The sequence below is a fragment of the Trichechus manatus genome, unplaced genomic scaffold (genome assembly GCF_000243295.1).
Source record: "Trichechus manatus latirostris isolate Lorelei unplaced genomic scaffold, TriManLat1.0 scaffold00052, whole genome shotgun sequence".
Taxonomy (NCBI): Eukaryota; Metazoa; Chordata; class Mammalia; order Sirenia; family Trichechidae; genus Trichechus; species Trichechus manatus.
This window is the reverse complement of record NW_004443988.1, coordinates 7,183,064-7,195,396: the sequence shown is the minus strand read 5'-3', so window position 1 is coordinate 7,195,396 and position 12,333 is coordinate 7,183,064. Positions and strand designations below refer to the sequence as shown.

General features: G+C 51.6%; 1 protein-coding gene across 2 annotated transcripts; it reads right to left on the bottom strand.

The window, feature by feature from the left end:
- Positions 1 to 1,740: 1,740 nt before the first annotated feature.
- MAPRE3 (microtubule associated protein RP/EB family member 3) lies at positions 1,741 to 12,130 on the bottom strand. Of its 2 annotated transcripts, XM_004377598.2 has the most exons (7): positions 11,904 to 12,130; positions 6,565 to 6,692; positions 5,617 to 5,762; positions 4,779 to 4,980; positions 3,263 to 3,417; positions 2,968 to 3,120; positions 1,741 to 2,685 (listed from the first exon to the last, which is right to left on the bottom strand). In XM_004377598.2, exons 2-7 carry the CDS (start codon positions 6,683 to 6,685, stop codon positions 2,617 to 2,619), a joined length of 846 nt encoding a protein of 281 aa, XP_004377655.1. In that variant the 5' UTR covers positions 6,686 to 6,692; positions 11,904 to 12,130; the 3' UTR covers positions 1,741 to 2,616. The 2 variants fall into 2 exon arrangements, with proteins under 2 accessions (XP_004377655.1, XP_023588163.1); XM_023732395.1 differs by lacking the exon at positions 11,904 to 12,130 and having other exon boundaries at positions 2,568 to 2,685; positions 4,824 to 4,980; positions 6,565 to 6,685.
- Between the last annotated feature and the right edge of the window lie 203 nt (positions 12,131 to 12,333).

The window sequence follows — 12,333 nt, the reverse complement described above, 5'->3', positions numbered from 1 at the left end:
TTATGCTGGCTTCATAGAATGAATTTGAAAGTGTTGCTTCCTTTTCTATGCTCTGAAATAGCTTCAGTAGTCCTGGTACAAGCTCTTCTGTAAATGTTTTGTAGAATTCTTCAGTGAAGCCATCTGGGCTACTGTCCCTATTTAAGGTTCACTGATTGGCAACCTCAATTCCACCTGAAACCTTAATTCCCCTTTGCCAGGTAAGGTAACACATTCACAGGTCCTGGAGATTATGATGTGGACTTCTTTGGGGGCCCATTTATTCTACCTACCACACCCATTGTACAATCAGAAGTCTTGGCCTGAAGATGAACATTGGGCAGGGCAGAACCACCATCTTATCCTTTTATAGTATCTACTTGGAATAATGGAGGAAAAGCCTTTTAAAATTAGGCAAGGAATAAAATATCAGAAAGATAAATAAGAGCAGGCAAGAAACTTGTTGAAGAAAACCAGGGATAAAATAAGGCTGGAAGTCTCTTTGTATGTGGGGGTGGGAGTCAAAAGGAGGAGGTGAAGTGAGTGAGGAATGAACAGACATGAGTTGCTCACTTAAAGCTTATAGCTAGCATCATTAGAACAACAGAATTAGTTATTAGAGAAATTTAAAAACTAGAGAAACAGTAGCCTGGAAGGAGCGCCGTGGGGCAGAGCCACAGAGGAAACTCAGCCCCAGGTGCATCCGCTCAGATTCAGGATGTTGAGGAAATGTCTATCAGGGCATGTATGAAGCTAGAGGAACATTCTGGAGGTCACACCTCTGTGGTCTTATGAAGTGAGCACTGAACCATGAGTCAGGAGGTCTGAATTCTAGTCCTGGCTTTTACCATCTTCAGCATATCATGCCACATATGGACCCTCTATCCCTTTGTCAGTAAATGAGGGGGCTGGTCCAGATTGGAAACCCTAGCGGTGTAGTGGTTAAGAGCTATGGCTGCTAACCAAAAGGTCAGCAGTTCGAATCCACCAGGTGCTCCTTGGGAACTCTATGGGGCAGTTTTACTCTGTCCTATAGGGTCACTATGAGTCAGAATCAACTCGATGGCAATGGGTTTTGTTTTTTGGTTCAGATTACTGCCAAGGCTCTATTCTGTTCTGATATTCTAAACTGCAAAATTTAACATTTTGAGTGAGCCTGGTAACCAAATTCATTTCAGGGCTCTTGGTCCCTCCTGGGCATACTGGGCATTGGGTGTTAAGGCCCTTTGCCTGGGCACACATCAGGAATGTAAGGCTGTATGAATGACGTGGAAGGGTTCCTGACCCCCTCTGTGCAATAGAAGGGACAGCTTGGATGTTGCTGTCCTAGGCTTTAGCACTCAGAGCTGCTTGCTCTTTTGACTCACCCAGCCCTCTCTGTTACATGAACCTTGTCCCCAGCTCAATCACTGTTGTGAGGTGTGTGAGCTTTGACAAGAGGTGTGGGACAACATGCAGTGCAGCTGACCAAAAGGAAACTGAAACAGAGCACCTCTTGTCAGTCTACCCTGTTGCCCAACGGCCACTTTATCCAGCTGCCCGTCTTCACAGCCGCGGCCTCAACTTTGTTCCTCTCAGGGATTGGGGCTTGGGGCCTCCATGCCTTCCCCTCAAGCTCTGGCACCAGTGTGGGGAGATGGCAGAAGGTCAGAGCTGGGCGTGAGAGAGGATGACATTGATGCAGTGCTCCTGGCCATCACCTCAGGTAGGAAGGGAGCCCTCGGGAGGTGAAAAGCATTGAGACGCAGGCTGTGGCTCAACTGAGGGAGACGTGGACTTTTATTACACATTTATTTAAATAAAAGTGAACACATATGCAGGCTGGTTGGCCCAAGTGGGCAGGGCTGGGGAGTGGGGCAATGGGAGATGGACGTACAGTGGGGTCCAGGCCGCTGTGTGGTATGAACCAAGCTGCAGGAGGGAGTGGCTGGGGGCCTTGGGGCAGTGCTGGGCTTCGGTGCTGGAGGCAGGGGGCCAAGGGGGTGAGCCCAGTGCCAGGAGGTCATTTCTATCCCTCATACACTTCCCTTCCTCTGCCTGATCACCAGGGACTACAGCCTCCCTCCTCAGTCACCCTTCCCTCTCCTGACATCAGCCCTCCCCTCAGCCACTGGGAAGTCAAAAGACAAAATAAATAAGAATCTCTTGAGTCCTGCCCTGGACCCCAGCAGTGGGGAAGGGAAGCCAAGCCAGGTACACTGCTCTGAGCCCTGCTGTCAGCCCTGGGAAAAGAACAGGTAAAGTGCAAGGAAAATCCAGTAAGTAAAAATATACCAATGACTTTGTCAAATATACAGCTGCTGGCTGTCGAGGAGCAGGTGGCTGGCTGGGGGTGGGAGGTGGGGAGGGTGGCAGCAGCACCCTGGGAAGTGTTGGCCAACACAGCATAGAGACAACGGAAATAAATAGGGGTAGGAGTGGGCAGGGGGCCGCCCACTGGGCCAGTGCCACAGGAGGGCGGGGCCTCTGCCTGCTCACCTGCCCATCCCCCCAGCCCTGCCTGCCGGGCTCCCAACGCTGGCTGCCGCACTAACACAAAGCACCCGGCCAACCGCTGGAAGGAAAGGATTATAATGTAGGGTGGGCGTAGGGAGGGGCACAGGGACACTGTGCAGTCAGCCAGGGCTGCAGCCGCCCTCAGTACTCGTCCTGGTCTTCTTGTTGGTGTTCCTCAATCTCATCATCCTCTGGGGGTGCAAATCCTTCCTGGAGGGTGGGAAGGGAGAGAGAAGTGGTGAGCCCGACAGGCCAGACTGAGTGTAGAGGTAGCTCAGGAGCAACGGACCAAGAGTGAGGGGGTCTCAGTTCTAGTCCTACTTTCCCAACTAATGCTCTTTGTGACCTTGGGCTAGTGACTTCGCCTCTCTCTCCTGCTCAGTAAAAGGTTCTCCAGGCCCTCCTGACCCTACCATGCACTGGTCCAGGGCCAGGCCAGCATGGGGAGAGTCCAGCAGGCCTGGGATGTCAGCAGGTGTTGGGAGAGCTCACCTCAGTGGCATAAAGGATGCCAATGATGCCCGAGATGACAGGACTGTTTTCACTTTCGTGTTCCTGGCAGATGAGCTCGATGTCACGAAGTTTGCTGAAGTAGAAGTCGCGCTCCTTCTCCAGCCCATCCACTGTCAGTTTCAAGTCCAATAGCTGCTTGGGGAGAAAACAGTGTTGAAGCCAGAGGTGCCTGCCTCAGACTCCCCTTCCCACCCTCCTCTTGTCCTGGCTGGCATCCCAAGAGCCTGGCTTTTGGGGCAGGGCTATCTCAACTACCCTCACCCACCTCACTCACCTGCTGGTTGAGTTCAAGGATTTGGGCATCAGTCTCATGGCCGCCATTTCTGGCTGAGGGGGGATTCTTCCGGAGGATGCAGGGTGGGGCTACACTGCTCAGTCGGCCAGAGGTCTGCATACTTTTGGGGCCTGTGGGGGACGTCCTCTGAGGAACTGCCCAGAGGAGAAGAGTCAGATGAGGCCACATAAGCCCACAGCCCACGTGGCGTGAGGCAGCCTGGTGTGACGTCTGCAGGGCAGGCCCATGCGAAAGGCAGGCACTCTTGCCCTCCCCTGCCCAACCACTCAGGAGAGGCATCCACATCTAGGCCTCGAGCCTCAGCCACACATGACACTAAAGCAGCTAGGCAGCCCTCTTTGGCAAGCCCAGGAGAGCAAAGACTATAAGGAACTAAAAGAAGGTGTGAGATGCTGGGGAGGGAAGAGAGGTGGTGGGAGGGTAAGAGGGATTTGGGGAGGTGGGGAAGGAAGGGTTCATGGCCCTCTTGTACTGACAGCTAGAGTCTGAGGAAAAGTAGCTGACACAGGTTCTTGAATCTGGCTCTTGCTAGGTCTTTCATATCATAAGCCTTAACCCAAAGCCACTCTCCCCATGGATGCCTCAGACTGGAGGACACAAAGAGGGCTTTAGCAGGGTATGAGACTGCCAGCAGAAACCTAGGCCAGGCCCCTCCCAGCCCGTCTCAGGACGGGCTCTGGTGCCCTCTGCCGGGCTTAGCCCAGTATCTGAGCAGCAGTGGCCAACCAGTCACCCTGAGTTCCTCCCCAGCACAGCCGGCATGCTGTGGCCACTAGCTTTCTAGCTACTCAGCTCCCTAGACAGAGCTGGCTGCTTCTAATGCAAAGCAAGCAGGTGAGTGGGGGCAGGCCCAGGCGGGGCAGCAGCGAAAACAGGAGATGGCTCTGCTATGACGGGTTCAGATGCAGGCTGGGGCTGTTCCTCTCCCTCTCTCCCCAACCCTGCTGTCTCCCAAAGGCTCTACTGCTTCTTTCCTTTCTCCTCTAGAACCCAGACAAAGCCTAATTTCAAGAGACTCATCTCTTGATGGCTTAGGGTTCTGGGCCTTTGGAATAGGGGAGCATATAATCGAGCCTGGCAAACTCCTGCCCATGGGCATCCAGTGGGCAGGGGGCACGAAGGATCTGTAGGGCTGGCACCAGGACCTTGGCCTGGATGTATCTGGACAGAGGAGCCATGCTTCCTTGCTGCTCCATCATCTTGGGCAAACAAGTTAGCTCATGCTGTGAAAGGAAGTACCCTGGGCCTCCTACCACCAGTGGCTTCCATGGCTGGTGCTGGTGGCTCTCCTCTTACAGCAATTTTTGGAGCCCTCTCACCCGCTATTGTGGTTCTCCCTGGTCTAAGTGGGCAGCAGGCGGTGTCATCTGAACTCCGTGATAACAGTCTCCTCCAGGCTGGCAGGGCCGGGTCGGGTGGCCCAGGGGGCACTCTTGGCTGGAGAGCCCTGCCGGCCTGGCCCCCCACACTCCCTCCCCCAGCTAGGGCACGTTACCTGCTGTGCCAATGAGTTTCTTGGATTTGTTGAAGATCTGATCACCTGGGTTAGGAGGTGGCGCTACGTCCTGGCCCTGCCGCGCCAGCAGAGGGTTGTAATCCTTTCCGTCATAGTTTGCGTCAAAGAATTTCTTAAACCACTGAATAAACTCAAAATTATCTTGGAATTTTCCTTTCACTAATTTCTCTACAGGAATTATCTGAAACAGACCACACAAGCAGAGCATTTTAACCACCTGCTGCTGTAGGGCCATCTCCCTCTGTGCAGGACCTCTGCTCTCAGGGAAGCCGGCCCCTGGGCTGAAGCAGCCTTGACCTTCTCCACCTGCCACCCTTCCCCCCCACGACACCAGAACAGACGGGTGGGCTAGCAGGCCCAGGCCTGGGATCCAGAGACATCCCTTTCCTAGAGGCACAGGAAGAACTGTGTGGACATGTATCCCTTGGTCCTGTTGCTTGCATGGTGCGGGGGCAGGGGGCAGCAGGGAGGCACTGGAACCCGGGTCCTGGGGCCATCAAGGCAGTAGAGTGAGCAAAGAGGCTTTGCTTGGGCCCTAGAGAGAGATGCAACTTAGTAGGAACAGTATACAGAGCCTCAGTTTCTGGGGTGGGAAGGGTCCAGAGACAAGGAAGGGAGAGGAATGTCGTCAGGATGGATGTAAAGTGTTGTGGGGTTTTGCACTGTGCCATGAGCTGAAGGAACGTTCCCTCTGGTAAGTCGGGGCTGGAGAGAGCTGGGATGACCCCAGCGGCCCCTGCTATCCAGCTGGCAGGCTGTCTTCTTCCCCAGTGTAACACAGCTCCTCAGGCCCCCACCCCTGAGCGTAGGCACCTACTTTGTCAACACCCATCTTCTTGAAAGCTGCTTGCAGCACCTTGAAGTTGTGGATGTATTCGTGCTCTAGCTTAGCCTGGAACTTCACCTTCCTCAAGTGCACGCAGCCAGGGAAAAGCATGTCCATGAACTGGCAGTAGGCAGCTCCTGTGGACCAGCATGTCTAAGTAGGCCGCCCTCTGCTGGCCTACTCCCCAAACCCAGTCTCCTTCCTCCTTGTCCTGGGACTGGGCCAGTCTACTTTCAGGACAGACATGGCCAGAATTCCCCCAGCGTTCCCAGAATAAGAGCAATTACTATTTATTGACGCACATTATGTGCCAGCACCACACTAAACACTTCATATAACCAAAAAAACCCACTGCCATCAAGTCAATTCTGACTCATAGCAACCCTACAGGACAGAGTAGAACCGCCCCATAGGGTTTCCAAGGAGCACCTGGTGGATTTGAACTGCTGACCTTTTGGTTAGCAGCCATAGCACTTAACCACTACGCCACCAGGGTTTAACACTTCATATATGTAATTTAATTTAATCCTAACAGAAACCCTAGTTAGATAGGTGATGTTATTTCCATTTTAGGGGTGGAAAAACTGAGGCCTAAAGAGGTGTAGTGACTTGCCCAGGGTTGCACTACAAGAAGAAGAGCTGAGATTTGGACCCAGAGTGGCTAGATTAGACCTCGTGCTTTTAACCTCTGGCTTCACTGCCCCTCCTGGCCCCCAGTACCCCACTACTCCTCTCTCTGCACCCCTCCTTGGGCCTCTCCTGCTCTTGCAGTTTACTGCTTCCCTTCCCTGGAGACCCCTGTTTCCTTACTTTCACTCCAAACAGTCTGACTAGTTTAGGGCACTGCGGCTCTCCTCTTTGACCCTAATTACAAACTACATTCCCTCCTTCCCTTCCTTTCCCTCCAGCAGGGCCCGCTCCCCTACTCCCAGCTCCTACCTGAGCAGAGCTGTTCTATCTTGGTGTAGTTGAGGTGCAGGGAGTCATTGACCCATGCAAGCATATCATGGCGACTCAGATTTTCACTGGTCACGGATGTGGAGTACACATTGACGGCCATACCCCAGCTGCAAAGGAAGAAGAATAAAGATGAGGTCAGCACCCAGGGGCCTCCTGTTGCTCTTTAGCTGTTAGGAGAGGAGAAGCTGGATGATCCCTTGGGAAATCAGAAGCATTTCCCACCAGACCAGCATTACATGACTCCTTCTGTAAACATTTAGTGAGGGTCTACTATATGCTAGATGCGTGCTAAGACTTGCTGATACAAAGGTGAGTAAGATATAGTCTCTGCCTTCAAGAAGTCTGCAGACAGGCCAGTAAATCCCTGCAGGGATGGGGCAGTGAAGAGCACACACAAAGTTCAGGGACGGCACAAAGAAAGGAGTATCTCTTTTCTTGGAAGGGTCAATGAAGGCTAAAGAGCAGAGATGTTAGAGCTGAAAGGAGTAGGAATTTTCCAGACGTACGAAGGGTTGGGGCAGAAGGTCACCGCAGACACAAGGAATAGCATGAACAAAGGCATGGCTTATTCTGGGAATGCTGAGTTGTCCAGCAGGCCCAGAGAGCACGTTTTTTGTGTTGGGGCGTGGTGCAGTGAGGCTGGCAGGGACAGATCACGAAGGGCTTTGTTTACCATGCGGAGGAGACTGGACCTTACGTTTAGACAATGGGAAGCCATTCGAGGAGTTCCAGCAGACACTAACATGACCAGATTTGTGTTTAGTAAGACTGACTGTTGCCTCTCTTCTGACCTCAGTCCCCCTGTTCCTGTGGCCTGCTGGCTGACCACAGGCACGTAAACCCCACTTGTCCCGAAATTTCCCTTAAAACATGCTTCTCCTCCTGTGCTCATTATCCCGGGAAAACTCACCACCAGCCACCAAGTCACCAAAGCCAGAAATCTTCGGGTCATCCTAGACAGCCAACTATCCCTCATCCCCATCAATCCTTCGCCAAGTCCTGCAACTCTACCTGCTCAACATGCTCTGCTCTTCTTCTGCTCTCGATGGGGTGTGTGCACACATTCTCTCTAGCCAAGGCCAGCAGGAACCTCCTCAAAGGCCTTCCAGCCTCTAGTCCTAATCTACCCCCGACACTGCTGCATGGGGCCTGGCCACACCGTTCCCCAATTTAGTGCCCTTTTGCACTCAGCATTCATAGACCAGCCAACACTGGCTGAATTTACCTTGTGAAGGCAAACTGTACCCTCACAGTGTTGGAAACCTTTCTGAGTTAAGGTCTGCTATGTTAAAGTTGGTGGCTCAGTGGTTAAGCGTCAGCTGCTAACCGAAAGGTTGGCGGTTTGAACCCACTAGCCCCTCCACAGAAGAAAGATGTGGCAGTCTGCTCTCATCAAGATTACAACCTTGGAAACCCTATGGGGCAGTTCTGCTCCATCCTATAGAGTTGCTATGAATCGGAACTGACTTGTCAGCAGAGGGTGTTTTAAAGTTGGGATTTTTCACATACACAGTTTGGGATTTCTGGCTTCTTTTGGCAACCCTGGGCCTATGTTCCTGCACAGCAGCGATGCTGGAGCTGAGCAGCAGGCGCCCCTCTAGCCAGCGGGCGTGAGCTCCTCCTCCTCACCCCCGCCCCCACCCAGAGGCCAAGTGTCAGTGCTGTTTATCTCTGGCGTGCACTGTCAACAGAAGGCAATACTTCCTGCAACTAGGACTTTATCGGAAATGGAGAAACTGAAAATAGACCAAAAGGACTGTCTATTTTGAGAATTATGAGAGCACATGTTTCTGGAAGTGAAGACTATTTCTCCAGGTTTAATTTGCAAGGTGTCTCTGTGTGGGAAGAACAAACCCAGCCCACTTCTCTGACCTCTGAAGGCCTACCTCTTCCAACCTTATCTCCCACTTTGCGCCTGCAGCTGGGAGTGGGAGCCACAGGCAACTCCCCACTCACTCTGTCTGGAATGCTGCCCCACCCCATGTCCACTCATTCTCTACTCCAGTGGTTCTCAAAGCGGGGTCCCTGGACTAGCAGCACTGGTGCTGTATGGGCATCAACTTATTAGAAATTCATACTCTTGGGCCTCACCCTAGACCCACTGAATCAAAATCTGCATTTTGACAAGGTGCCCAGAGGATCTGCAGACACAGTTTGAGAAGTGTTGCTTTAAGGAGGAGTCTCAGGTCAGCCTCTGCTAGTTTGTGTTCCCCTTATGCCTTCTACCTTCCCCCCCACCCCAAGTATATATAATAGAACTCATCATACACTACATGTTTAACTAAATGAATTTTGAAGAAAAGTTGAGAGAGAAAAACCTTTTACATATTCCTAGTCCTTCCTCCTTTTTAAAATAGACCTGTTCTCCACTGCCCATGAAAAGGGAGGCCAGAGCCAAAAGGCCAAAAGAAACAAACACTAACGATTGTATTGGGAGCTTCTAAGGACTCAGGACCTGGCAATGTCAGAGATTTTCAAGGGTAGTTTTGACTGCACTGGAGTCGCTTACTCAATGGCTCTCAGCCTACTGCCCTGCATTCCTAGCCTTGTACTCCCTATCGGATTTGGGGAAATGCCTGGTTCTTTCGTCAGCAAGCCCCTTGAAGCCAGGAGTGGGGTTTCCGGGGCCTGTCACTGGCAAGGTAGTCAATGAATTTGCTGAACGACTGAGTGACACCTCCCCGTATCCCCTCTCTGCCTGAATTGTCTTTCACAACCTCTGGCCTGGAACCCCTCCCCGCCCCCCACCTTTAGGACTCAGCTTCAGTATCATCTCCTCCAGGAAACTTTCTCTGAGCCCCTGTGCAGTGAGCCATGCCCCTCCTCTGTTGCCACAGCATCCTGAGCACCCACGTTACCACATCACATTTAAACCGTTCGTGTGTCTACCCCTTCTACCAGACTGTGACCTCTTCCAATGGTCATGCGATGTTTCATTCATTTTGGGGTTTCAGACCAATTTTCAGGGAACAGTAATTGCCTAACAATGTTTGTAGAATGGAACTGCAGAGGCTGGAGTTAGGAAAGTGTTTCCAAGTTTCTCGGGGACTCACCTAAATAGCATCAGCAGGAGTAGACAACAGCAAATGAATGCTCAACTTGTTGAAGAGGCAGAACGGGTAGGGTCAAGTGGAGTTCATTTTATTTTGACGAGTATTTGCTTTGTTAGAAGTGTGAGAAATAGAAAAGATTTGCCCTTGTCCTCAAGGAGTTTATAGTCTTACTGAGACAAACACACATAAGAACAGTATAACCAAATGCCCAAATGTGGTGAAACAGTAAGTGCTACAGAAGTGAGGAAGGAGAAAGCTAGCAGAGTTACAGAGAGGGATTTGAAGTAGCAGACTCTGCCAGGCCTCTGGAGCTCTGCAGAGGTGCCTGTCGGGAACTGGGTGTAGAGGGCACAAGCTATTCTGGTAATTGTCCAGAATTATTGTCCAGGAGCCTTCCACAGGCTCAGAGACTCATTTATCCATGAGGCCTTGTTGGGGCCATTCTGTTTCTAGGCCCCCAAGGTGGAGTGGGCCTGGGCCAGCTCCAGGCCTGCACTCTGCTTGGCTGCAGAGGGTCCAGGTTGGTCAAGGGTGGTTCTGGGAGGCTGGCCCTGGGAGTTCCTGAGCCACTTGAGGGTTTAGGATTAGCATGTGAGTTTCAAGGGCTGATGACTGGAGAAAAGCAGAAGCAATGGCCCTAGTCCAAACTAGCCTTCCTGGGGCCTCACAGGACTGGACTTGCTAATGGTTGAGGCCCACTCTTTGGAACAGGACATGCTAAGGGTTGGCTCACTCCAGAGGTTCTTTGCTAGAGGAGTATATCAGATCTCAATATCCCATGGTCAGAAGGGCTTCTAGAGACCATTTGGTTCCTTCCCAGACACCCAGGACTCCACTTAGAACTAAGCACGTACATTCTTCAATCATAAAGACAGCCAATAAGCCTGCATAACTGAAATCTCATATTCTAATATTTAACAAGGGGGTATTGGTAGTTCATGGAGTCCCTGGGTGGTGCAAATGGTTAAGTGCTCGACTACTGGCTGAAAGGCTGGTGGCTTGAACCCACCCAGAGGCACCTTGGAAGACAGGCCTGGCGATCTGCTTCTGAAAGTCACAGCTATGGAAACCCTATGGGGCGGTTCTACTGTGCACACATGGGGTCACATGAGTCAGAACTGACTCAAGGGCAACTAACAATAGTTGGTGGTTCAGTGATAGAATTCTTGTAGGAGACCCACCCATCTGTCAGTAAGACTTGTGTATTGCTATGATGCTGAACAGATGTCAGCAGAGCTTCCACACTAAGATGGACTACGAAGAAAGGCCTGGTGATCTACTTCCAAAAATCAGCCAATGAAAGCCATATGGATTACAACGGTTCGATCCACAACCGATCCGGGGGATGGTGTAGGACTAGGCAGCATTTCATTCTGTTCTGCATGGGGTTGCTGTGAGTTGGGGTCTACTCAACAGCAGCTGACAACAACATTTAATAACTTTTTAGGTCAAGAGTGTATACCTTATCACCAGCCTAAATCTAATTTTGGCTTATTTTTAATCTTCAGTGGAAAGAGACTCTCTTCCATAAATATATCTTGAAGACAACTCAGGGACCCCTAGTCTTCTCTAAAACCCTAGAGTTCCCTCAATCCCAAGCTAGCCCTAGTCCCTGGAAGGGCTGACTATAGCCCTCTGAAGTTCCCAGGTCTTTCCTGTTGGCCCCAGCATGGCTATGAAAGACACACCAGGTCTTTCAGTCCTGCATGGGTGGTGGGCATGACTCCAGCAAGCTCCAAAAAGGTGGTGTGTTAGGAATACTGGATCTCCTGTCAGACCACTTGGGTTCAAGTCCTGGCTCTACCATTTCCTAGCTGTTTGATTTTAGGCTTCAGTTGTCCTCATCTATAAAATGGGGACGGTAACAGTCCCTACTTCATAGAGCTATTATGAGGACAGAGTGAGCCATGTATCCAAAGTGCTGAGCACAGAGCCTAGCACATAGAAAGTATTCTGTATTATCAGCATTGCTGGGGCAGACAGTGAGAATCCAAGGACACTTGTTTGAGAAGCAGGCGCCTCACACACATCCAGCTTCAAGCCTCCAAGACCATGGAATGGCCAGCTCAGAAGGGAGACAGGCCACAGAACTGTGCTCTTCACTGCCCCTTCTGTCTGGGGCTTTGCCACTTACTGCCTGGGAGACTTTGGGCCAAGTAATTTAGATATCCAAGCCATCTGAGGTTCCTGTACCTGGGTCTCTGGCCATGATCCCTTCCCAACTCTAGATTTCCCATATATTCTGCTTTGTAGATGCCATCCTACCAGCCAGGAAAACTGGAACCAATGCTCTGGGATCGGAGGAGTGAGAATTCTGCAAAGCCTGCCAAATGTTTCCCGCTCCTGATGTGGGGCTATGCCCATTGTCATTGGGCTACCCCTCCTGCCCAGGCCCAGGGAAGCTGAAGTCACCTGTTTGGAAAATCTGCAAAATTGCCACCCCTTGCCCCTTGGGTCACACATCCAGGATATTCTGGGGTTGCATGGAGACAACGTACGCAGGCAGGATGAGGGGTTCTGAGGGGCTGGAGCAGCCCTGCCCGCGGGTCACAAAGCCCTGGCTGACCCAGCCAATCACCTTCTTCTCCTTGCTGAGCGAGGACCTGAGTTGTAGAAAGGCTCAGCCTCTCAAAGCTGAATTAGTCAAAGGTAGATTGTAATGGTGGAGGGCAAGTGGAGTAGTTCCCGGGCTGGC

Excerpts from the sequence above, each read along its gene's own strand:
- MAPRE3 (XM_004377598.2), bottom strand. The coding sequence starts at position 6,685 with ATGGCCGTCAATGTGTACTCCACATCCGTGACCAGTGAAAATCTGAGT. Across the intron at positions 3,121-3,262 it reads TCCTTGAACTCAACCAGCAG|CTATTGGACTTGAAACTGAC; the intron begins GTGAGTGAGGTG and ends CTCCCCAAGCAG. Across the intron at positions 2,686-2,967 it reads GCATCCTTTATGCCACTGAG|GAAGGATTTGCACCCCCAGA; the intron begins GTGAGCTCTCCC and ends CCCACCCTCCAG.